Source organism: Anneissia japonica, unplaced genomic scaffold (genome assembly GCF_011630105.1).
Source record: "Anneissia japonica isolate Jap-2015-1 unplaced genomic scaffold, ASM1163010v1 scaffold287754_len4335492_cov202, whole genome shotgun sequence".
NCBI classification, from domain to species: domain Eukaryota; kingdom Metazoa; phylum Echinodermata; class Crinoidea; order Comatulida; family Comatulidae; genus Anneissia; species Anneissia japonica.
Window position 1 is genome coordinate 4,106,195 of NW_022705543.1, and position 24,025 is coordinate 4,130,219.

The following is a 24,025-nucleotide window of genomic DNA, read 5'->3' on the forward strand; positions in this document are numbered from 1 at the left end:
ATATATATATATATATATATATATATATACACATATATATATACATACACACATATACATACACTTTAGAAATATTCCAGAAATAAGTTTTTATTCATATTTCGATTACTAAATATTTCCATTTAAAAATGTTTCTAGCAACAACTGAATGCTCTTCAAAGAATTTTCTTCAATTCTTCATTATTATCATTTTTGAAAATTTCAGTTATGTGCAATTTATTTCCAGTATTTTACATGTTGGCTTATTTGTATATCAAATTTTTATGTAAATTTCCCCATTTTAAATAATTATGATTTTCTACATAATTTTTTATATGTGCAATTTCAGGCCCCATTGGAATGAGCTGGACTCTGGCCTAATGGGCGTTCCTGATGCTCATTAATTTTTACTTTTTCTCAAATTATTTTTTATATTATTTGTGAATGTTGAGCATCAAATAAATTCATTTATTCATTCATGCAATCAACCAATTAATCAACATCATCACCATCATTATCATGTTCTTCAACATCATCACCATCACTATCATGTTCTTCAACATCATCACCATCACTATCATGTTCTTCAACATCATCACCATCACTATCATGTTCTTCAACATCATCACCATCAAGAAGATTAGTATTGTTACTAACTACTACCGTATATGCTCAAAGTGGCAATGACAAAAATACTCAGATTTGAAAAAAACACTGATGACATACAGGACTTAAAAATTAAAACTGAAAATGTTTAATCATCAATACAAACATGTTTTCTTTGCCACTGCAAGATTATCACATTCATGACTCATTTCCAGCAATGTTCTTTTTTCTCCCTTCTTCCTTTCATTTGGTAATAGCTCTCCTGAATGGTTATCAAAGTCAAAATGAAGTTTCTCAGAAGCAATTTCTTGACTCGATTTTAAGTAAAGATGCATTTCGTCCTCTGGAAGGTCATGCTCAGTTAGTTCCTGAGAATCTGAGACGTTCTTTGGATCATCCTCCATATTCAACATTACATCCTCATTCTTTGCGTCATCATCATCATCCTTGATTTCAAACTGGGAGAAAAGTGTCAACTTGTATTTCATGATGTCATTAACATAACAACCCACTCGATCAGGAATTAAAGTGTCAGGAAGAACCCATGGAATATTAGAAGAAAGTTTGATAAGAACTTCCTCAATTTCTTTCACTCTTTTTGACCAAGTGCGCTGGAACTTTCTTGAAACCATTTGTGAGAAGTGCTTTTTCTTCTTGTTGAAGTTTTCCGGAATTGCTTTCCAGGCTATGTATGTGGCCGCCAAGACCAACCATTTGCGATTTCGTCCGGTTGCCAACCATGCCTCTTCAGATAAACAGAGAATTTTTGCCACTTGTTCTTCCAATTGAAGTTTTTCTAGTCCATGTTCCCAAAGGCAGATTGGAATAAAATCTTCTAATCTCATAAATTCTATCGTCATACCAAAAGACTTTACTAGTTCTTTAAATGCTGATGACAGCTTATCACGAGAAACACTACTAATATAAACGACGAAATCAAGAGTCACGGGCCAGTTGGAGCAGCGACAAGTTAAATAAACGCAAGCTGCACAGAGCGCATACTTCATTTCACGATGCCTTCCATGATATTGCTCCATATCACATGCCTTAAAAATATAATTTAAGGCCTGTTTCTCCATGTCATAATTAAACTTAAACTGTTTACACAGATTTTTTACAACTTCTCCCCATTTCAGCTTAGATTTGGAAAATCTGTAATCTGCACAACCTACTTTCCTTTTATGAGCAAGTGCAATCATATTGTTACTAACCCCAAATATGGGGTTAAAGTCTTTGATTTCTTCACTTAAGTCATTTTCATCAATAACTGTTCCACATCCAGTGCAAATTAAAGTATTGTGTCCATTAATGTTTTCATCTTGTAAGTCACCAGATAAGCACTCTGGGCAAGTCTTTGACATTGTGATGACAGCCTGGAATCCTTACTACCAAAAAAGTTTAAACAAATAATTTGTTAAGTGATCGCTTGCAGTACTTTTTAAACTCATGATTTAGTATTATAAAGAAGAAATACTTTTAGTTTGAAACCCTTTAAAAAACGTAAATTTTGTTAAAACATAAAAGTTTAAATACCAGTATATTAATATTTAATATATGTAGATTGAAGTCAATTCTTAGGCAAATCATTGTTATATCTTTGCTGGGACCAAGGTTGAAGATGATCTAAGCACACAATATGATCAAAGTGAGAAACCCAGAGCAAAAATACACAAATGTAATTTAGATGAAAAAAAACAAAAACAAAAAACAGAACAAACTCAAACGTGTATATGCTATACCGGTAAAAGCCAAAAAGACAATATTTTTTCTATTATCAGGCTAGGTTTAAATGCTAGGCCCTGGCCCTGGCCTAGGTGACCTGTTTAGAAATAATTATTAATGATTGGATAATGAAAAGTCGTCACATATATTTTTTAATGCAATTCTTTAATCTGAGAGAGAGCACATAATATTACCACGATAAAGCAATGAAATTAGCATATGCCTGGCCTATTGAAGGCCTCATACAATTTTACGTAAGCCAGGCCAAGATACTCAACTCTAGGCCTATCTATAATACTAAATACTCCATGCAGCCAAGAAATCGCGGCAACGTTCCGTCAACGTCGCTGTGTTGTCTTTGTGGTGTGTGTCTAGTCATCACTCCTGTAGTAGGCGGCAGGTCTACAATACTTGGCCTACTAGACTAGACTACTACTACTAGGCCTAGTAGTAGTAGTAGTAGTAGTAGTACTAGACACTGGACCTCTATAGTAACAAACCAATGCAAAATTAACATGTAGTAAACATTATTACCTTCAATTCTCAAAAGTCTACTCAAAATGTCCAACCAGGTCTAGCCTAGGCCTAGCCAAACTACTGTCCAGCAACAACGCAAAAAACACTCATTATCAGTATTCAAGTGGGGTTTTCCCGTATCAGAGGTTACATTAGATACTACGTATCTACTCGAGTCATGCGCACAACAGTTAAATCGATAGAGACATTTGACCTCTCCCTATGACGTAATCGACTGAGGTTGCGACAGCAGTACCAACAACGGTGGAGGATATTTCGGTTTCGGTCTCTTCGTATTATTCACTTGTCAATTTCGAAGGTCATGTGTAGTGAACGATCGTCACATGTTGTCTTATCACCTCAACGTTAACGACTACTTTCATTTACTTCAAATCATAGCAGACTTTAGCATGTAAGTAACTGATTTCAAATGATTTTCGTACTGATTAACCGCACCCCTATTCTGACACAAGGAGTGCTTGCTAGGCAAAAACAGCTGATGATGGCCGTAGTCAAGTACAGTGAATGGGGCTAGTTAGTCCCAGGCCTAATCTACGTGTGATGGTTCCTTTTTGGCCTATTTATTATCAGTCCCGAACGTTTTGTAGGTAGAGTAGTAGTAGTAGTAGTGTAGTAGTAGTAGGCCTAGTAGTAGACTGGATGTATGGATCATTTTGTATTCCAATTCCATGTAATTTTAAGTCAATTGAATATTGTAATTATGCTAATTATTCAATAATGCCTTAATTTAATTATTTAATAAAGTAAATTACTGATTTTATTATTTATTTATACTGTATCGTATATTTTGTGTTGTTTTTTAGTTAATTTACTGTAATAATAAAAAAAGAGCCTTGTGAACAAGCATTATAAATACACTTACAATATATTTTTCCTTTTTAATTTTAGTGATATGAGTACCAGACTTGTTTACAGAAATCTGTAAGAGTATACTATCAATGATTGACACACATGGTAGCCAGGTTTATATGAAGTAATATCACCAACAATAGAATATAACTGGAATTATTAAGTACTACTAGTTGACAGGAAATTAGTATGAGCGGAAGTCGAGTGGACCTTAAAGTTGTCCTTTTGGGAAAGGAGTATGGTGGAAAGACCAGTTTAGTTGAACGATATCTTCATGATCGTTTCCATGGTGATGTCCCCTATCAAAACGTAAGTAATCTCTGATGATGAGCTGCCATGGTTACAGTAATATGGAGTCCATATAAATTACTAATATGTCTGTTGAAAATATTTTCAAACATCTTGGAACATATTGATTAGCATAAATGACTGATATTCCTCAGAAACTTCAAAAACGTACAGTACTCGCTTTATATTAAATGTTCCTAGGGGTTTTTTTTAATGGCAGTATAGAAATATTTATGTTTATAAATTCCTAACTTCTTATTTATAGGCCTAACAGTGTGCCAAACACTATTGTTTATTGTACCCAATGTAGTTTATTGGTGTTTTTTTTTTTATTACTTTTCTTTTTTGACTGAATAAGGAAATAATTGAAAGGATGAATGAATGAAAATGTTATAATTTAGTTCTCAGTTTTTAAATTACTAAAAAACTAACAAATAATAACCAACATAAGCTGTTTCCCTTCCTCAACAACACCTCTTTCTAAAGAGTGTCCCCACCCCTTTGAACAGTGCACTTCCCTTCATAAAAGTGCTTTCCCCTTTCTAAACAGTTTCCTCCCTTTAGAAAAACTTCGCACGTTCCTGAACAACTAACAGTGCCCTCAGACCCCTAAAAAAAACCTCAAAAAGACACAGAATCAGTAATTACTGGTACTGTAAAGTACACAGTAACTCAGTTCACTTACTTTCATATTTTAGACCATTGGTGCAGCATTTGGAGCAAAAAAAGTTGATGTTGGAGATCGAACAGTTACCATGGGAATCTGGGTATGAATATTTAAGATACAATTTTGTTCAACAGTTATCCAAGGAACCTGAGTTTATTGCTCGTGATTATATTTACAATAAACATTGAATTATGTTTCCTTATTATAATACAACTGTCATAACAAAATAATAATTAGATTATTTATCCAGTCAAACAAAAAAACCCATTAAAATATGTTTCCTAGGAATTCATGCTCTAGTACACAGAATTGTGAGGAGTTAAAAAATTGAAGAATCACATACTTTGTGTTAGGTTATTAGCTTTAAAATAATATTTAAAAAAGAGAAACAATATTATTCAATTGTTCTCATAGTCCCTTTTAGTCGGCTGTTAATTAAAGGTTTTTGTTGTAATTTGCAAAAGTAATTGGTTTCGATCTGTACATAAATCAAATATAATTAAGCTATTTAATGTTTTGCTTGCATTTTTGTGCATTTGTCACATGTTGTGACAGATGGTATATCAGTATTATGGTAATGTGGTAATTAACCTCTGCTTGATATTAATGAAGTTTACATTCATAACACACAGCTTTATGGTAATAGAAAGCAAAACAAGATTGCATACTGTCTGAGAAACTTTTTGCTTTGATCCAAAATACATAATTAATCAAATGTTAAAATATTAATGAAACAGCATTATTATTACAAATTAATGTACATTGAATACAATTGTAATTGTGAATTGATTTTGGACAGGACACTGCCGGATCGGAGAGGTACGAGGCTATGAGTAGGATTTACTACAGAGGAGCCAAAGCTGCCATTTTATGTTACGGTAAGTCCATAGTCAGAAATGAGCTAATAATAGAATGTCAAAGGTTGTTTACTTTACCTGGTAAATGTAAACTATTATGTCTACAGTACAAATATTTAACTTGGTATTCCAAAAACTTCACCTGGTATACAAAAAAGTAAATTCTAGTGATTATTAGAAGAACACCTGATGAAACTAACACAGAATGCTGGCAACATCTTGTGTAATAAATAAATGAAGTTAGTCCATAAAGTGCTACCAGTGTTTTGATTAGAAGGGAAAGGAGCTGTATTACTTAATTTCTGGTTGAATTAAAATTGTATAAGTATAATAAATATCATATAATATAGGATAATTTCAGTAAAGTACAATTGCATACTGTTTACAGTAATTGATATTTTGATTAAGCTGTTATTGTAGCTATTAATTACCATTGTTAAGTAAAATTATTCATTATATTACTGTTGAGGTCGAGACTCTGATGATCTATGTTGGGATTGAATTGAATATTATAGTTTTCCAGACCGGTAGGTTTAGAATTACAAACGTTTATTGAGGACCTCGGTTTTGCATTGTGCCTGTAGACTTTTAAATATGCGTAGTTATAATATAAATTCAATATTATTACCATTGCTTCTGTGTCCTTTCTTCATGCCTTCATTAGCAGTATGTTTACTCTAAGCAATCCTAACTACTACTATGCTTATCATTTTATTTAACAGACCTAACTGAGGCTGCAAGCTTTGATAGGGTTAAATTCTGGGTTGATGAGCTTCTAAAGAATGAAGAGGTTTGTTTTAACAGTTCATGTACATATCTGAAAATTGCAAACCTTAAAACAATTATATATCACACTAAGAATCAAATATGGCTAAACACAGATTAAAAATTAACTTTAAATATAAAGGGAAGATTAAAAACTAGATAAAAATCCGCAAAACAGGTGAAAACTGTAATAAGATTGATCAAGTGAATACATTTTTTAAAAGTAACATCAATATGATAATGTTAGTTTAAAAGCAAAATTAAATATTAATTTAATCTGCAATTAATAGATTCTATGAAATCTCACAAAATATTTCAACAAAAAAAAAAGAAATTAAAGGAAGAGTTATGTATACTTAATTGGTGCTTGTGATTTTTTATTTCAGAAATGTAAAATTTATCTATGTGGTACCAAAGTAGATTTAGTTGAAGATGATAAAAAGAATAGAAAAGTTGATTACCATGAAACAACAGACTATGGCGATAGTAAGTAGAAACATTTGCTTTAACTTCTTTGCATTAACATAACATTTGTTATAACAATCAATTTATATAGAGCCTTGCACATAAAAGTCACAATTGGAAACTCAGTAAATGATGGCATTGCCAGCTCAAATGTAAAGAAAACCCCAATAAAATATGAGCTTGTTTTTTTTCACTGCATTATTTTATGCCACTTGAGGGTATAAATTATATTGCTCAGCAGACTGATATTCATCAAATCATCTAAACAAACGATTTATAATGTGGATTTAGCTAAACTATTTTGACCTTTGAATTCCTTCATTCAGATATGTGACTGAAGTCATATAACTTGCTATTTTCTTTTAATTTTAATGAATGCTCCTATTTTTCCTGCAGGTATAAAGGCAAAAGTGTTTGAGACTTCAAGTAAAACAGGAAGCAGTATAAGTAAGTCATTCATGCAGATTAGAAATTATCAACAGAACAGTGTAAAACATAGTAATAATCAAGCCCCACTCCTCACCCGCACCTTTATCCCAACAGTCTACCCCAGCCTCAATCAGCTAAGGCCTATTCAAAATATGAGCAGTATTAAAAAGCTCAATGATTGGCAAACTTCAATCACCAAATTGAGAAAATAGATTAAATATTTAATTCTTTTATATTATGTACTATTGCATTAAAGAATCTTTAATTTTAATTATGTGTTGTACCGCAAACATCAACATATGTGTTATAAATTTCAAGTAAACTTGTTTCTTTTTCAATGTAAATAAAATTGATTGTTTTCAAAATTACAGAAGAATTGTTTAGTTCAATAGCTAAAGATTTTGTTGAAGATCCAACGAATAGTGATGAAGGTAAGCTTTCTGGTTATACTGTATATTTATGTAGAAATTAAAGTGTATTGGTATTTAATGAGATGTTTCATCTGAAGAGTTAACAAAGGTGCAGTATCATGGTAGTGCTACCACCACAAAAATTATAAGTATTATCTATTGATAACCAGAAATACAGCAAGTCAAAAATACAATAACAAATTATGTTGGTATTTATATACCGTCTTTCACAGTAAGAAAGTATCCAATACACAAAATCGATCATGATAACTTAAACAATTGGAGGCCCGTTACCCTCCTACATGTAGATTATAAGATTGCTCCGCTAGTTTTGACAAAAAGATTAAAAAATGTTATTTAAAAAATTGTTAGTTAAGAAGGTTACATTGAGGGCCGCTTCAGTGGCAAGAATATAAGAATTATCGAGGATCTGATGGAATATATGGATACAAACCATCTGGAAGGAGCTATGATTAGCTTAGATTTTTCCAAAGCCTTTGACACTGTCAACAGAGATTTTCTTGTAAATACACTTACCTTTTTACAAAACCAAATTCCAAAGCAAACTGGATTTCAGAATATGTATGTTTGTTGAAGGCCATTCCACATGATTGGAAGTATACAATATTTTTAAGAAATGTAGACAGGCCTACAGTAGGTAAACGAAATAAGACTATCCCTGTACTAAGTTGGCGCAATGTGAATAGCAAACTGAGATACAATTGTTTTATAAAATATAAATGCACTGAGCCTTTAAAGTGCCAAACAAAGTGGCAAAACTATTTTAATGTAATAATTGACTGGAGATCAACCTGGGAGTGGAAGGTTAAATTAAGGAAAACAAGCTTAAACAACTGAATTTTAAAATTCTACATAACATCCTTCCAACAAGAAAAAGGTTATATTTATGGAAAATAGTTGAATTAAATTTATGCCTTAGGTGTTCAGGATGATGCTCATCTATTGTTTGAGTGTAGTGAATCAAAACAACTCTGGAATTATATTACCTTATGTAACTTAAATAAGTACGATACTAAAACAACCTTTCTCTATGTTGATTACCTTTTTTCTATTGGAATATTTTGTATATGCAAAGCTAATATTTTAAGAAATCTTAATAAGAATTTTGGCTCGATCAATATTCTTTTTAATGCAGAATGTAACAATAGAAGATATTTAAAATATCTTTCATGATGTTTTAATAAGTACTGTTATCTCTTTTAAAAAAGATGCTACAATCTAAAGGGTACACTAAAATGCCTGGAGTATTACGTACAAAAGAAACAGGAAAACAGGAAAAAAGATTGATGAATAAAAGTGGACACCCCTAAAAAGAGAAAAAAAAAAATACACGAAATCTTCTCCATTCCCTGGATAAATACTGGCAGACACACACAATCTCCTCCGCTTCCTAGATTTATAAATGGCAAATGCACAAATCTCTTTCACTCCCTGAGGTAGCTTTCCCTATCATAAATCAGTACATTAAAACTGACCAACATATTCGACATAGCAATAACCCTACTAAATCGTAACAACCACATTTTTCACTTTCATCCTGTTTCTGGTCCTTGTCTGGTTACAGTTGGCCAAGCATATTAGCCTATTCAATTACAGGTGACCAAGCATATCAGCCTATCCAACTTTGCAGCCATTATTCACTACTGCATTTGTTTTTTTGGTACCAACTACTGTAGGCCACAAAGTTGAACAAAAAATATTCAAAATATTAGAAGGCATTATTTGTGAAATGATTCAGAGTAGACTTAACAGTAAATCACAGAAGTCTGGTTTACATTACATAGCTTTTTGTTTAATAAGTTGTAAGACTTATGGAATTGACTGTTGACTCATGGGATGCATATCTCTCGCTTCAGGTTTCCAGAAAGTAATGTTTCATCAAAAGGTGTCAACTTCGGGCCACATGAGATAAAAATGTACACAAATTTGAATGTTTCATTTTAAAGGAACTTGAATGAATATAAACGATATGTATTATTCTATATAGTTATATATACAGTATATTCTTTTCAGAATCTTCACCAAAAACCCTTGATTTACAAGAGAACCGAACGAGGCAGAAAGGATGCTGTAGCTAAGGACCAAGCTTCGTCAACAGTGAACGTTTTGTTTTCAATATCTTTCTAAATAATCAGTCCAAGTGATGTGAACCATGGTGACATCACCTAATTATTGGATTTGATTGACATTAGCATACACAATACTGAAGACATGAATACTAGCTATATAGAAAGTGACAGATTTTAAAAAACATACTTATAAGAATTTAGGATTAAAGTGGTATGAAGGCAAATCCGAGCCTGCTTTTTATACTTCTATTCCTACTGAAAACATCCTGAATGGCCAAAACCTGATTGGTTGCAAGGCAGCACAGCCTTTATTTCAACATCTATAGACTCGCTGACCGTTCACCTGTACTCAACGCCTAATTTGTAATGGTACACCTCATTTCTTTGCTGTTGTTTGATCGTCAGCTCTACATTTGTTCTCTCTTTGTGGTCTTGCTTCAGAAACACCTTGTTTATTAATATGGATGTGTTGCTTTTTGTGAATGTTTGTTTTTTGCAACCAAAGAATTATTTTATTCAGAAATATATTACCAGCTGGATATAAGCAATTAATTTTGGAACTCTTTCACAGCACTGGAATTTGGAAGATTGCAGTGGGATATGTTAGCTTAATTCATCATCAGTATGACATAGAGTGTATTTTTATTTTAAGTATAATTAATACCAATTTTCCTGAAATGTTCTGTAATTAATAATCTCAATCGTGTACTAATAATAATGTGCTTTATATTAAAATATTGTATTGAAAATAATAATTAAATACTATTATTAATATTCTATTGATGACATATTACCTTTTGAATTCTATTTAGTATTATACTGTACATCTTTAAGTCAATTATGAGAATGTAAACTACAGTGAAAAGTGGCAGTGCCAGTGGTTACTTAACCTCCTCCCCCACCCCTTTAAAACCAGGCCCATATATATGCTATGACTCATAAAAAAGGGGAAAAATTATTTAAAAACAACTTATCCCCTCCCCACTCCCAAATCCTGGCACACCACTAAAAATGCATAGTGTGATTTAATTATTACAATTTACTGTCTGAAACAAGATAAAAAGAACAAAATGTTGGTTAAAATGTATGTTTTTCAAATGGACAATTATTGCTCCTATTTTACTCTTTCTTATATCCACCATAAAACACAAAGCTCTTGGTTAATTTTTCTACAGTAATTATATTTTTCTGTAATAATAATATTGGATGTAGCCTACAAACCCTGATGTCTCTAAAAAATGAATAAGCTAACCTTAAAATAAATATATTATTTTAAATACTGAAATTGGTAGACTCATAGCTTGTGGATACAAAGTGTAATGATATCTATCTTTGCATTATAATAATAGACATTTATAATGTCCACATAAGCGTACTCATTAGGCACTTTATGCAACAGGACGGGAAGGTGGGTGGACGGTGGTTCTGTGCTCATCAGAGCGTGATGACCACAGTAGATACTTGGGCGCTTAACCTGAATTGCTGTTGTCGATGGCTCCCTGTCCTTTATCGTAAAGTTCCTATTGTCCCAGTAGGGAAGGAAGACATCAGCCTCATGGTAATAAGTATACAGTAGAACTTCTATTAAGGGACCAAGAAAAGTTTCCCCTTAATAGGTGTGTCCCCTGAGTAGAGGTTGCACATACTGTAGTGTTAAAAGATACATTTCCCTCACTTCACGGTCCCCTTAATAGGGGTTTTACTGTATATGATGTGTTGTAGCGGGAAGGGGAACTGATTGCTGTGGCCAAATTAATCTCAGGATATGGTGGGTTGTAATTGTAGGGGTAAGATACAAACTATGTCAGTTAAAAGACAGTGCAATGTATTCATATTATAATGATGTTAGTAAACCTGCATTCATCCACTTATCTTGTCTGTTGTGTCAACATCCTCGGCTTTCTGCCCTGTGATTTGTAGTAGAAATTTTTTAGACACTGTCCATTAAATGTGACATAAATGAGACCTGCATAATTGAAAAGGAGCTAGTGCGTCATTTGTGACGCTCTGCCACCCCTCTTGAATTGAAATGTTTCATAAAATTGTAGCAAAGTATAATGTGAAACTTAAAATTGTTGTAATGGTAGAGTAGAGGGAAATAAATGAAAAGGTCTAGTTAATAGTTTATGTAGTCTATATTGCACTTGATAAACCAGATATTGAGTATGCTCGTTCAGGTATCTGTAAGGAATCGATTTAATGACTTATTGGCATGAGACTTGATATTTCATCATACATGTGGTTTTAGATTACTTTCAATTGAACCCAATACGCAAATAGGCTTTATCCTTAAATCATAAAACCGTCAAGTCAAGTAGAACATTTACATAACCCAGATAAATTGTCTCTTATTTCATTCTGTATCAAATGATGACTTTTTATTTCTATCCAAAAATTTCAATTCATTATTAATGACTGTTGTAGTGAAATTTGAAACAGAGATACAAATATTCATTTTTAATTTATTCAATAATATTTTACTACAAAAGTCATTGAATTGATTACAGTACATGCCAATGTAAGGATCTATACAAAACCATCAATGGTAAGAAAAATATAGAAACAATTCAAATATTGAAATTCCCAAGTGCAGGTCTTCCTCAAATTAAGACTACCTCCAATTAAAGACCACTTTTTTGTGTTCCCAAATTAACAACAATGTATTTTATCTTTATTCTAATTAGAGATCAAAGCTGTTAAGGACCCTCAAAATACTGGTCCCAAAAGTGCACTTTGATTAGAGGAAGACCTGTATACTGTAGCCTATAAATATATAAATACATTACTGACTACCTATAGTGCACTTGTATATATGTATAGGACTTTATTCGTTGAAAAGCTACAGGGTAGCCTATGATGTTCCATCATGTCCTTATTATCTAGATGTGTATAAGAGACAGGGCTAAACCATATGAACAAGGTCTTGCCTTACATTCTTAAAAGTGCTCTGTAATATGATCTTTCATGATAGTGTTAATGTGAATTTTGATTTCATTAATAAACTGATTTCAAAAACTTGACAATTGGCATTCATCCTTCCATGTTTGATAATGTCTACATGCTGAGCTCTCTTGCCTTGACTAGATTTAATACAGTATTAATTTCAGTGGGGGGTGCATAGTATGTCCTAAATTGTCTCAGAGCAGCTTAAAAATGGCCCAAAATTGCTGAGTTTCTCAGAGCGTTAGGGGTGTGGCCAGGAGAGCCAATTCCTGTGTTGGCTATTACTCAGACAAAAAAGGGTTGGGTCATAATATAATATAAGATGCTTCAGAGAGCTAAAAATAAGCCAAAATTGAATCTCTACCAGGGCTTCATCCTTGAATTCCACTGGCCTCTACCAAAATACTGTAGTACGACTGATCTGCTGTCATTTTAAAAAACTTCCATTCTTTAATTTGACATATGTTTGTTTTTTAAAAATATTAAAACACCATATGTTCTCAAATAATGCACATCAACCCAATTGAGTACTGCCTGCTGACTTGTATATGGCATTGTATGTTCTATTAATTGCACATATTTTATTACCCCTTCTTGAAATGGTTTTGAAATCAGATAGCAATAACGCAGGTTATAATAATGTTCGTTTTTTTTATGGATTTTTTACAATCCACTTCAAGACATTAGAACAATGCATATAGTCATTACACCAAATACAGGAAAGTATGGTGGCAACTATAGGGAAGCATTTGTCCCTACAGTGGCTGAAAAAGACATGATCATCTGTTAAATAACTACTGTTCTTATTAACTTTACATATTTTATTGCATTAAAATTGTATCTCACAAAATGATGTCATCATTTCAAGCTTACATTCATCCTCCTATGTCTGAAAACAAGCTGAGCTGTCCATCCTGAAATTGGCTATCATGCCACCTCAATTATAGCTACATTTGCCTGTAATGTATGCACAATATCACATGATTATGTGGCAATGTCGGAGTAAACAAAATGAAGGAAGTCAGTTGATGCACATGTACAATGTTTCACTTACAAATTTTCTAATGATAGGGCTCTGTCATGGCTGAGTGGTAGAGGGCAGGCTCTTCTAATAAGGATTGGCTGGGTGGTGGCAGGCTTTCACAAACAACAACAGTGTTCCATTCACCGCATACAACATCTACCACTTGTTTGTCTTCCAGCGCTGTGACAAGTGTTGGCCGGTCTATTGTCTTTGTATCACCATGCCCTAGTTGCCCATACTTGCCCCAGCCCCAGGTGTATAATTTACCATTCTCTAAGAGGTAAAAAAAAGCATATTACCGTAAAACAGTCTTCAAATACACTATCCTTTCAGAACGTCATTTAAAATTATGATTTCCTTAAAAAATACATTTGGGCATTTTTTTCTCATACAAACCTCTTATATGACTGTGAACAAAACTAATGAAATCAACACCATTATATCACCAATGTACTACTCTAGAGAATTTAAATTATTGCTAACCTAGGATATAGCTATATTGCTCATACTATAACAATTTGACAATAATATTGACATAAAAATGACAATAAAACTCACATTTATAAATGATTAAAAATATTTTAAAATTTATAAAAATATATAAATTGCAAAAAAAAATACTTGTAACCTTACCCAAAACAGCAGCTGTATGCCTTGATCCACAACTGATCTTTGATACACTGAAGTCATCTGGGAAGTCTAAGAGACTGGGTAGCATAGAAAACTGGATAGTAATGTCTTTACAGGTACTAACATCTGCTCCATCTTCGCAACAAGATGCTTCATTATCATCGGCCCTCTCCGTTTTCAAAGGTAATGGAAGTTCATAGCTTGATTTTATTCTATTAAGATCGATTGCATGCATTTCACGCTCTGGTTCCTTGCATTTAAACTTCATATCAATTTCTCTGCTCTCTGAAGAAAACTCCTCTTCTGCTTTTTGATCAAAATAAGGTTGATTTTGGTAACTATCTTTTTCGGTATTAAATTTCTCGTTTTCCGATGTGAATGTTGGCTTTGGTTTCATTGCAAATCCTATTTGTCCAGATTCATTCCAACCCCATATGTATACATCGCCTATGCCTGGGGACACCAAGCAGAATGTGATAGTTTACTATCTATATTTGACACTTTAGAAAATAGGTTTTTAACGACAAGCTTATCGTCATTCAATAGCATGAATGCCATGCTGTTCTAGTTTTGCTCAAGCGATCACACTTTTAAATTTTGTTCTTAGAAAATATTGATTTTTTTAAATACAAACAATGTGATAGCTTTATTTTGTTATACAGGCCTCCCTCAGACCACTTTTGGGATTGATGTTTCCATTTCAGACCACAGAAAAGTGGTATTTAAATGGAGTTGGTCTTTAAATGTAGGGGTCTTTAATTAGAGGGAGACTTCACTTGTATTTATTATATTTTTTTTAAATTATTATTTTTTTCTGCAATGACTAAATCATCATCATCATTAGTATTATCACCCTCCCCAACACATTATTAGTTACATTATTATCATCATCAATATCATAATAATAATAATGCTGCATTTATAGAGAACATATTACAATAAACTATGTGCTTTACATTATTACTCCCCGGTAACTGAATCAAACAGCTATAAAACATATCCTCAGCGCCCAGGGGAGAATGAGCATTTGTTATCATTGTAATCACCATCATCATGTATAAATCAACATCATTATCACATCACTATAAACATCTTAATCATCACAATTATTACAATCATCATAATCACCACCATCATAATCATCACTATGCTTCTCCACATCTTCACCAAATTCTACAGTACATCATCATCACCAGCATTATTATCACCATTTTCTCAACAATTTACTCAACGTACACCAGTGGAGGTGTTTTCTCATACCTCCCTGGCATGGAGGGCACTCACATGTTGGGCTGTCAGTTCAAGGGGTCAATCACACAGCTTTGTAAGATTATTTTTGTGCTGACAAATAAATCAATAACATTCAAAATAGCCTAATAAATGTTAACAAAAATGTTTCAACATCTTACCACTGAGGGCAGCAGAGTGCCAACCACCGCAACTTACAGCAGACACTGTAATGCCTTGAAGAGCTTCAACGACACGAGGTGATTTCTCCGAGTCTGGCTGCCCATGACCTAGCTGACCTCGGCTGTAAAGTAACCAATAAGCTCCATTCAATGATTTATAAGTTGGAATGATTGATACTTATACTGTAGTAATAATGCGGTATAAGGCCATAAGAGTCACAAAAACATAAATGATTTTTCTTTCCCTACTACAGACATCATAACTAAAGAAAATAAATAAGACAAAAACCTATAGCTATATAATAATACCACAATAAAAAAGAACTTCTCTTAAAAGTCCTCTAATATAAAATGCTGTATATCACATAAATTACCTGCCAATTCCATAGCTATAAACTTCACCAGATTCTGTCAGAAAAAGTACATGATCTTTTCCACAAGTCACATGACAAACTCTGCCCAATAAAATTGGCCGATATACATAGCTTGCCTCATTGTAGACTACTTCTCCACAACTTCCATCAGCTATGGATATAAATATTTTTAATTTTTTTAAAGACATATTTAACTTAAAACCAGAGTATATATTTGCATATTTTATTTTTATACAAATTTGTTAATTACCAGGAGTAAAATGGGAATGGAACCTTAAATGAAGTTAACATTTTTAACACACATATACTTTTAGGGATATTGGAGAAATTTTTCAAATATGGGCATACAGTATGAATACAAAATACCAATATGACTGTGTTTTGTATAAAATTATGAAATACAATTTTGAAATACAAAATTAATGCGAAAAGCGTACAATTGCTTTAAACCTGCGTTCAATCAGCTATGCCTATTGAAAATATCCTGAGCTATGTGATGTAATGCAACATACATAAATTTACAAATTGAAATGCATACACATAAAGTCTATAAAGTTAGCTTGGGCAAGCTGGTGGCACATTACACAGAATCCATTACAAGAACAATGACATTTAAGTACAGTAACTGCTGGTAAAGATAGTAATATGAAGACATACACAAACCACTAACAGTATGAATATCACTCTAGTGGCTGTTTGATATGCATTCAAGGAGAAGGGAAGAAAAAACCTACCCATCTGGCCCTGTTGAGTGCAAAACCCTGCACCCAGAAATACTGGCCAATTTTGGGACCTTTTAAAGCTGATTTGAGACATTTTAAAACATGGTATGCCTAATTTTGTGGGGGTGTAATTTGTCTGTGGCAAAGCCAATAGGGTGGGGCTTGGTCTGTCCAATGGGAGATTAGTCCCCCTTCCCCACTGGTACGGCCACTTCCATCAGCTAGCCTATGGTTGACTTTAACCTTTTGTTGCAATGATGTGTGTGTCTCCTACTCTGACAGTTTTGAATCTGCAACCTGTGACATCACTCGAGGACTCTACTCTTTCAATACTGCCATTTTTATTCACTACGAGGACTCCTGTTTTGGTAACAACAACAGCTGCAGCATTGCCACGAAAATCTACATCAGTGATCTTCTCTTTCTGGACCTCTTTGCTTGATCTTAAAAGGGAACATAAGCACGATTTTGAGCTGCAAATCACTTGATGATCTGTGAAACAATAATTAAAAATATACAAATAAAAATAATGATGACATTTCAAAGGCTGACATATAATTACTGTACATCCTGGATCTCAGAATGACATCCAGTAAATCATAATAAACCCCGATGTCACCACCTTCCATTGTCCACCTCAATTAAAACCCCTGTGTCATACCAATGTTTGTCAAATTCCATCCTAAAAAAAAGGATGCTTGCTGAAGTTGTAAATATAATTGAAATAACGAACCTTTAAGCAAGTGGATAGACCCCCATTGGATGATAACCTTAAAGTTACCATCACTGCATTGGTCAGCAAATATTGGAACTGGAGTGGAAATGCATCTTTTCTCTGTCGATATCAATTGCTCAAACGCATTGTAACCAAAACCAACCAACATATTCTAACAATAACATAGCACTATTCAGCTACTGTCTATCAGCATATAAATTGAGAATACGTCAGTAAGAATTCGCGAGAATGAGTAAGATTTAGTGTAAAAACTCTAAAAAAAAAGAACACTTGCTAATGAAGAACACGTTTGTTTACAAAGCTAATATTAAACTCTGACCTCCATAAAATAGTCTTGCCTAGCCAGTACATTTTAAGTTTAACGACTGGACTGTGTAGCCTGTAAAACAATCCAAGACGAGACAAAAATGGTGCTGGAAAGTACGATAGTGTGGTAAGTATGAATGATTAAATGTAATATTTGCCATTGTAATGATACCTTGTCAATGATTTATGGATTAGATCTTTTTCTCATTATATGTATAATATGTTTGGTAAAGGGGAAACGATGTACTACCGTAAGTTTAGTAGTTATTCGTAGTGGAGTTCCAGTGACTTGGCAGAAATTGAAGCTGCCGAGGGCCTAGGCCTCCTAGCCTGCTGTACTCTACGCGAAGCCAGATGCGTGTTTTTAACACGGCCCTTAGCCTACATGAGGGGGGGGGGGGGTAGCCCTAGCTAGAAACCTTACTCAAGGCTGGGATCTAAACCTTACTCAATGCTGGGATCTAGCTTAGCCTTATCCTACCTGTTAAAACACAGCTAATACTAACAACACTGTCTTAGCCTAGGCAAGTGTGTTTTAAGTTTTATACCTGAATAAAATAATTTTTAAAAATCACTTAAAAAATACGTAGGCCTAGTGCTAGTGGCTATGTGTCTACGCCGAATTATGCAAATCCCAAGACGCTGATTGGTCGACTTGGCCCTAACCTTAAAAGAGAACTAGCAAAATGATTTTTTGTTTTAGAGAGGATTTTTGATATGCCATTAATAATAGAATCAACCTTAAAATCGTTTTTTGGCCTTTTTTTAATGAAGTTATAGGCAATTATATACGATTTTACTATGACGTCACTGGCGAAAGAGTAACAAAAGATCGTGTAAATAGCGCCGCGTAGGGTATCCGCTGCGTACAATCTTTGCGTGTACGCTGTAACCATGGCTGTAAATTGTGATTGTTACAGCATGCACGCAATGATCGTACGCGGCGGATATCCTACGCGATGGATACCCTACGCGGCACTATTTACATGGTCTTTTGTTACTTTTTCGCCAGTGACGTCATGGTAAAATCTTATATAATCGCCTATAACTTCCTAAAAAATAGCCAAAAAATTATTTTAAGGTTGATTCTATTATTAATGGCATATCAAAAATCCACTCTAGAACAAAAAATCATTTTGCTAGTTCTCTTTTAAAACATAACTCTGCCTATCTTAATGCACTACAGCATGACGTAGTCGTCGTAAGATCGGCATAGATGCAGCCACTTTGTAAAAAATATGATCTAACAGCCTTGCTTGCATTAATAATAAATATTAATTAGGCCTAGGTGACTGGCCCTAGGCTAGGTGGTCTAGATTTTATTAAATAATTTTTTTTTCTAAAATTCTGTCTGTTCAGTGTTGACACAAGTGAATTCATGAGAAATGGTGATTTCCTACCAACAAGGATCCAGGCACAGCAAGATGCGGTCAACCTCGTCTGCTCCTCAAAAACTCGCTCAAATCCTGAAAATAATGTAGGCTTAATAACAATGGCAAAGTAAGTACTGTACTAATTAACATCTCAATATACAATATATAATCTGTGTATGTATGTATCTATCTGTGTTGTATGTTGTTGTCTAATGTGGAATCTATGATCTTGCTAGGCCAACTTTTTCATACTTATTTGTTTGATATTCAGTTTAATAAATTTATTTTTCTGTCTTTTTATATTAATGCAGTGTGAAAGTGCTAGTGACTTTGACTACAGATGTCGGTCGCATCCTTGCTACCCTCCACCAGATGCAACCATCAGGGAAGATGACCTTCCTGACTGGTGTAAAAGTTGCCCATGTAAGTCAAACCAGCCAAATTCAAAGTTAATCTACACTTACAATATGGTTTTTTTTAAATTTATTTATATATTTTTTTATTTTCTACATGTTTTTTCTGTGATTTTATTTTCTTTGATGTGTGAGTAATCAGTTAATAGTATATCTTTATATGTTTAGATGAATACTTTTTATGGATTAGGAAACAATTTAATGGCCAATAATGCAAATTAGTTCACCATTGCATAGTACTATAGAGAATATAATTGAAAAATTGCCTCTTCACAGCTTGCACTAAAACACAGACAGAGCAAGAACCATAGAATGAGGATCATCGTATTTGTAGGGAGCCCTCTAGAGTCTGATGAAAAGGATGTAAGTTTTGTGTCAGTGGGGTCAAATGATAACTTGACTCCATTAAAAAAAAATTTTTATAATGCATAAGTAAATAACAGTATTAACAATAAATGTTCAATGCTAAATTAATGCTAACATTTTTCAATTTCTTTTATAGATTGTCAAACTAGCAAAAAAATTGAAGAAGGAGAAAGTGAATGTTGATATTATAAACTTTGGAGAAGATGTGAGTAAACGATTCAAAGTCCATCCAAATATAATTAAAATCTAACATGGCTTGCACATCCCTAAAAAACTTATATTTCTAAATAATATTGTTTATTATTTTTCCAGAATGTTAATACTGAAAAGTTGACTGCATTTGTGAACACAATCAATGGAAAGGAAGGAACAGGGTATGTTTGATAAGTTTTGTTAAGCTCATTTGTTTTCCATCTTGCTTTTTGCATCTTTAATGCGTTATTGATATTATCATTTATTATTATAAATGTTATTGTTATCTTCAATTATGCTCACTTCATTTTTGTTTACTGCTATAAATAAACTGAACTAATGACACTAAAAGGCAAAAAATGAAGTGCAAAAATTCTCAGGGGTCGCCATCCACCACCGCTATGTCACAACTCAGATGCGTCATGTAAAGGGACCTGATTCACATCTGCTAAGTGCTCTGGTAAAAGCCAAATTGATTAATGCTATTTTATCTGTCTTCATTTAAATCCTTTTTAGGTCACATCTTGTAACCATACCCCCTGGCACAATGCTGTCAGAAGCCCTCAGACAGTCCCCCATTGTCATGGGTGAAGATGGGTCTGGGGCAATGCCATCCATTCCTGGGGGCTCTGGTGGCGATTTTGAATTTGGCTTTGACCCAGCATCTGATCCTGAGCTTGCTATGGTAAGTCACCAGCTTTAGTGTTATTGTACTTAATTTTTTTTAAATTTATGAACTATTAATTTTTCCTTATTTCTCTATGCTTCTGTAGATTTACATATTTTTTTTACACTTATTCTTGCTTCAGACAAACATTTTGAAATGCCAAGTAAAATTCAGATCTATTAAAAACCAAACAGAAAAACTTTTAAAATTACATAATAAAATACAAATGGATAAAATTAAAATAATGTTAGTATAGTGTTACTGCCTTTGGTATTTTGATTTTTTGTTTAATTCTTTTCTTTAATAAATTCACTATTCGGGTTTCTTTATGACAGGCGCTGCGAATTTCAATGGAAGAGCAAAGACAGCGACATGATGTTGAGACTGTCCAGCCAGGAGTGCAAGAGACAGAGACTGAGATGGAGACCAATATACTATCAGGTGCAATCCAAGTAGAAGCTGGTACGTTTACCAAATTACAGTCCTCCAAATACAACTTGCAAATTACTTTATGTGGCTTAGGGAGTAGAACTGTGTGTATAGCAATGAGGAATAACCCCCTCACCCTGCCGAGGCTTAGTTTATGTAATGTGTCATTGATTAACTGTACTTTGGCCTATGACTCATTAAAGCATACTCTGTTGGTTTTGATTGGGGTGGGCTATACTTGGGGGGAATATTAATTACAGTGGAGGGTAGGTAGCGTTTGTAACCCCAAGGAAAAGTGCTATAGAACTAACAAGTAACATGTATCTTGTAAAGGATTGCCATTTTATAATAATAATAATGGTCGACTTTTATAGCGCATATTGTACAGACTCTATGTACTTAACATTATTACCCCCGCAGTCATTGGATCAAGCATATAAGGAACACATACTCAGCTCCCTGGGGAGAATTCCATAATGTTGCAACGGTACTCGGTGAATTTTGTGTTTGAACCTACCAGGTACCCACTTGTGGTGGAGAGACCTCAAGTAGTGAAGCAGAACGCAACTGCTGCACCAAGCCGCTCGTTGTTATTCATTGTTAGAATATCCTTGGCCTTGAGCCTAAAAATGAAATAAATAAATGTGACTTCTTGAGTGTAATAACATGTGTGATGTTATATCTATTGTAGATTCAGAGGATGCATTGTTGGAGCAGGCCCTAGCTATGTCTAGAGACCAGCCTGTAAGTGCTGATACAATAGACACAGCAGATATCTCCCCCATGCCAGACTTAGGGGCAATGACAGAGGAAGAACAGATTGCCTATGCTATGCAGATGTCTTTACAAGCAAGCTCTCTTGGTACGTTTTCGATATTCTAATCTTTCTTGTTCAATACAAGCAAACTGTGAATAACAACAATGATTTAGGTAACTAATACCCATGATTTGAACCATTATTTTTCTCTGTCCAAATGTAATTATTCTAATTACAGTATTATAAATTTATAATAAAAACTGTTTTTTCTTCACAAACAGAATTAGCAGGCCTAGACTCTACAGAACCAAAAGAAACACCAATGGAGACAGACTCCACTGATGCCACACCATCAACAGTAAGTCAATGGCTGTTAAAGATGCACTTACTAAAATGCCTTCTACCTTCCTTTGATCTTCCGTCATTTGTGCTTGAAATGTAATCGTCCCAAGCTTTGCGTCCATTGGTTGACTGATCGTCCCAAAGTTGGATGTATGTATGTAACATTTTGCACTGGATACATACGGCAATGATTTGATTTGCACAGTACAGTTAAACTTGCCTAAGTCGATTTGGGCAAGTTTAGCTGTGTGTATGCATCTCAAGCCCTATTTATGCCTAAACATTAAACTTGTTGCTGAGTATGTGCTTGGTATTAATACCTTTTCAGTTGTTTTTGAGTATTTACATTATTTTTGTTTAATAATTAGATGGAGCCCGATTCAGAAGACCTCTCTGAAGTGATGTCTGACCCAGCTTTTCTTCAGAGTGTCCTGCAAAATCTACCTGGTGTTGATCCATCCAGCGAGGCCATCAGAAACGCAATGGGATCGTTGACCCAACAAGAAGATGTAAAAGATGATAAGAAAAAGGAGAAATAATGAAAATAGGGACATGTGAGACTGTTCATTGATGTGTCAAGATGCTTCAAAATCTTTCTAATATTCTATTAATTATACTTCTAAATAATTGTCAGCTGTTTGATGTAAACAACTGGAACCACTATAACAAAACTGATAGATATGTGGACATATTAGACAACAGGTACTTGGTTCTTTTTCAAAGCAGAGAATTAAAGATTTGATCAACAGGAATTGATTGGCTTTGCCTATGTGCACTTCACCAATGCTGTCATTATTGTTTCTGCAAATAAACTGTTTATATTTATCTCTCCCCTCTATTATGGATTCCCCTGCAACTATTAATACGCATAATACTCATTAGGGATTTTCCAAAACTACAGATCTTGAAGGCTTACTAATTGCAATTCATAATTTTATAACCTGCATTAGAATTGTCTTGAATAAAAAATCCTGAGGGACAATATTTATAGTCAAGAATGTTACAATAACACATTGTATACAGAATTGCCAGTACTGCACAGAAGAAAAGTTGTTGAAGAAATGTTTTGTTTGTTGAGGTATGGCACAGTAGGTCCGACATTTCTATACTACCTTCCACAATAAATTGTTTCAAGGCACTTTTAAACCACTAAATAAACTACAGTACTACACTATTATAAAATTATTGGATTAATATTTGTGAACACAAACGGGAGGAAGGTGCACACCACCAATGTTGGTATGTTGCATCCCGTAATTACTGTGGCCTGTGAAGGAGATATTTCTATCTGTCCTGTCCTAAAGCTAAGTTGTTATAAATACATCTGATATGCCCATATATGGAAAAAGAAAATTAGAATTACTATAAATTAAACTTCACATTAATTGCTTTTCCAACTGTGAAAGCACATAAAATGTTCCTATATTATTATGTAATAATATGACAATGTTCTAAAAACTCTATACCATAGTACTGTATATATGAATAAATTGTGTTTGCATGACATTTCTGACTACTGTTGTAGGCTTACAGTTAGTTGTAACATATTACCGAGTAAAGTCTTATTAATTACTTACAGAGACCAGGTTTTATAAAATCTGTAATAAAGTAGGCTTCCATCTGGAGCTAAGTATACTGCTTGTATTCCCATTTGAACTGGCCTTACTGGTACCTTTTG

At 33.7% G+C, this 24,025-nt stretch overlaps 4 protein-coding genes across 5 annotated transcripts; 2 read left to right on the forward strand and 2 right to left on the reverse strand.

The window, feature by feature from the left end:
- Positions 1-710: 710 nt before the first annotated feature.
- Positions 711-2,991, reverse strand: LOC117105681 (transcription factor IIIB 50 kDa subunit-like). Of its 2 annotated transcripts, none has more exons than XM_033246905.1 (2): positions 2,842-2,991; positions 711-1,970 (listed from the first exon to the last, which is right to left on the reverse strand). In XM_033246905.1, the coding sequence occupies exon 2, from the start codon at positions 1,944-1,946 to the stop codon at positions 741-743; it is 1,206 nt and encodes a 401-aa protein (XP_033102796.1). In that variant the 5' UTR covers positions 1,947-1,970; positions 2,842-2,991; the 3' UTR covers positions 711-740. The 2 variants fall into 2 exon arrangements, with proteins under 2 accessions (XP_033102796.1, XP_033102797.1); XM_033246906.1 differs by having other exon boundaries at positions 711-1,966; positions 2,842-2,972.
- A 72-nt stretch (positions 2,992-3,063) lies between these two features.
- Positions 3,064-11,779, forward strand: LOC117105682 (ras-related protein Rab-24-like). Its single transcript, XM_033246907.1, has 9 exons — positions 3,064-3,235; positions 3,733-4,002; positions 4,680-4,748; positions 5,448-5,526; positions 6,228-6,295; positions 6,657-6,756; positions 7,132-7,182; positions 7,536-7,595; positions 9,609-11,779. Exons 2-9 carry the CDS (start codon positions 3,883-3,885, stop codon positions 9,671-9,673), a joined length of 612 nt encoding a protein of 203 aa, XP_033102798.1. The 5' UTR covers positions 3,064-3,235; positions 3,733-3,882; the 3' UTR covers positions 9,674-11,779.
- A 791-nt stretch (positions 11,780-12,570) lies between these two features.
- Positions 12,571-17,801, reverse strand: LOC117105803 (RCC1 domain-containing protein 1-like). The gene is made up of 6 exons (XM_033247083.1): positions 17,500-17,801; positions 17,010-17,258; positions 16,045-16,195; positions 15,671-15,792; positions 14,265-14,714; positions 12,571-13,904 (listed from the first exon to the last, which is right to left on the reverse strand). The coding sequence occupies exons 1-6, from the start codon at positions 17,648-17,650 to the stop codon at positions 13,669-13,671; spliced, it is 1,359 nt and encodes a 452-aa protein (XP_033102974.1). The 5' UTR covers positions 17,651-17,801; the 3' UTR covers positions 12,571-13,668.
- Positions 17,802-17,812: 11 nt separating this feature from the next.
- Positions 17,813-23,853, forward strand: LOC117105804 (26S proteasome non-ATPase regulatory subunit 4-like). The gene is made up of 11 exons (XM_033247084.1): positions 17,813-17,935; positions 19,168-19,308; positions 19,493-19,604; positions 19,871-19,957; positions 20,097-20,165; positions 20,273-20,334; positions 20,669-20,837; positions 21,155-21,281; positions 21,940-22,110; positions 22,287-22,363; positions 22,716-23,853. The coding sequence occupies exons 1-11, from the start codon at positions 17,910-17,912 to the stop codon at positions 22,884-22,886; spliced, it is 1,212 nt and encodes a 403-aa protein (XP_033102975.1). The 5' UTR covers positions 17,813-17,909; the 3' UTR covers positions 22,887-23,853.
- The last annotated feature ends 172 nt before the right edge of the window (positions 23,854-24,025 follow it).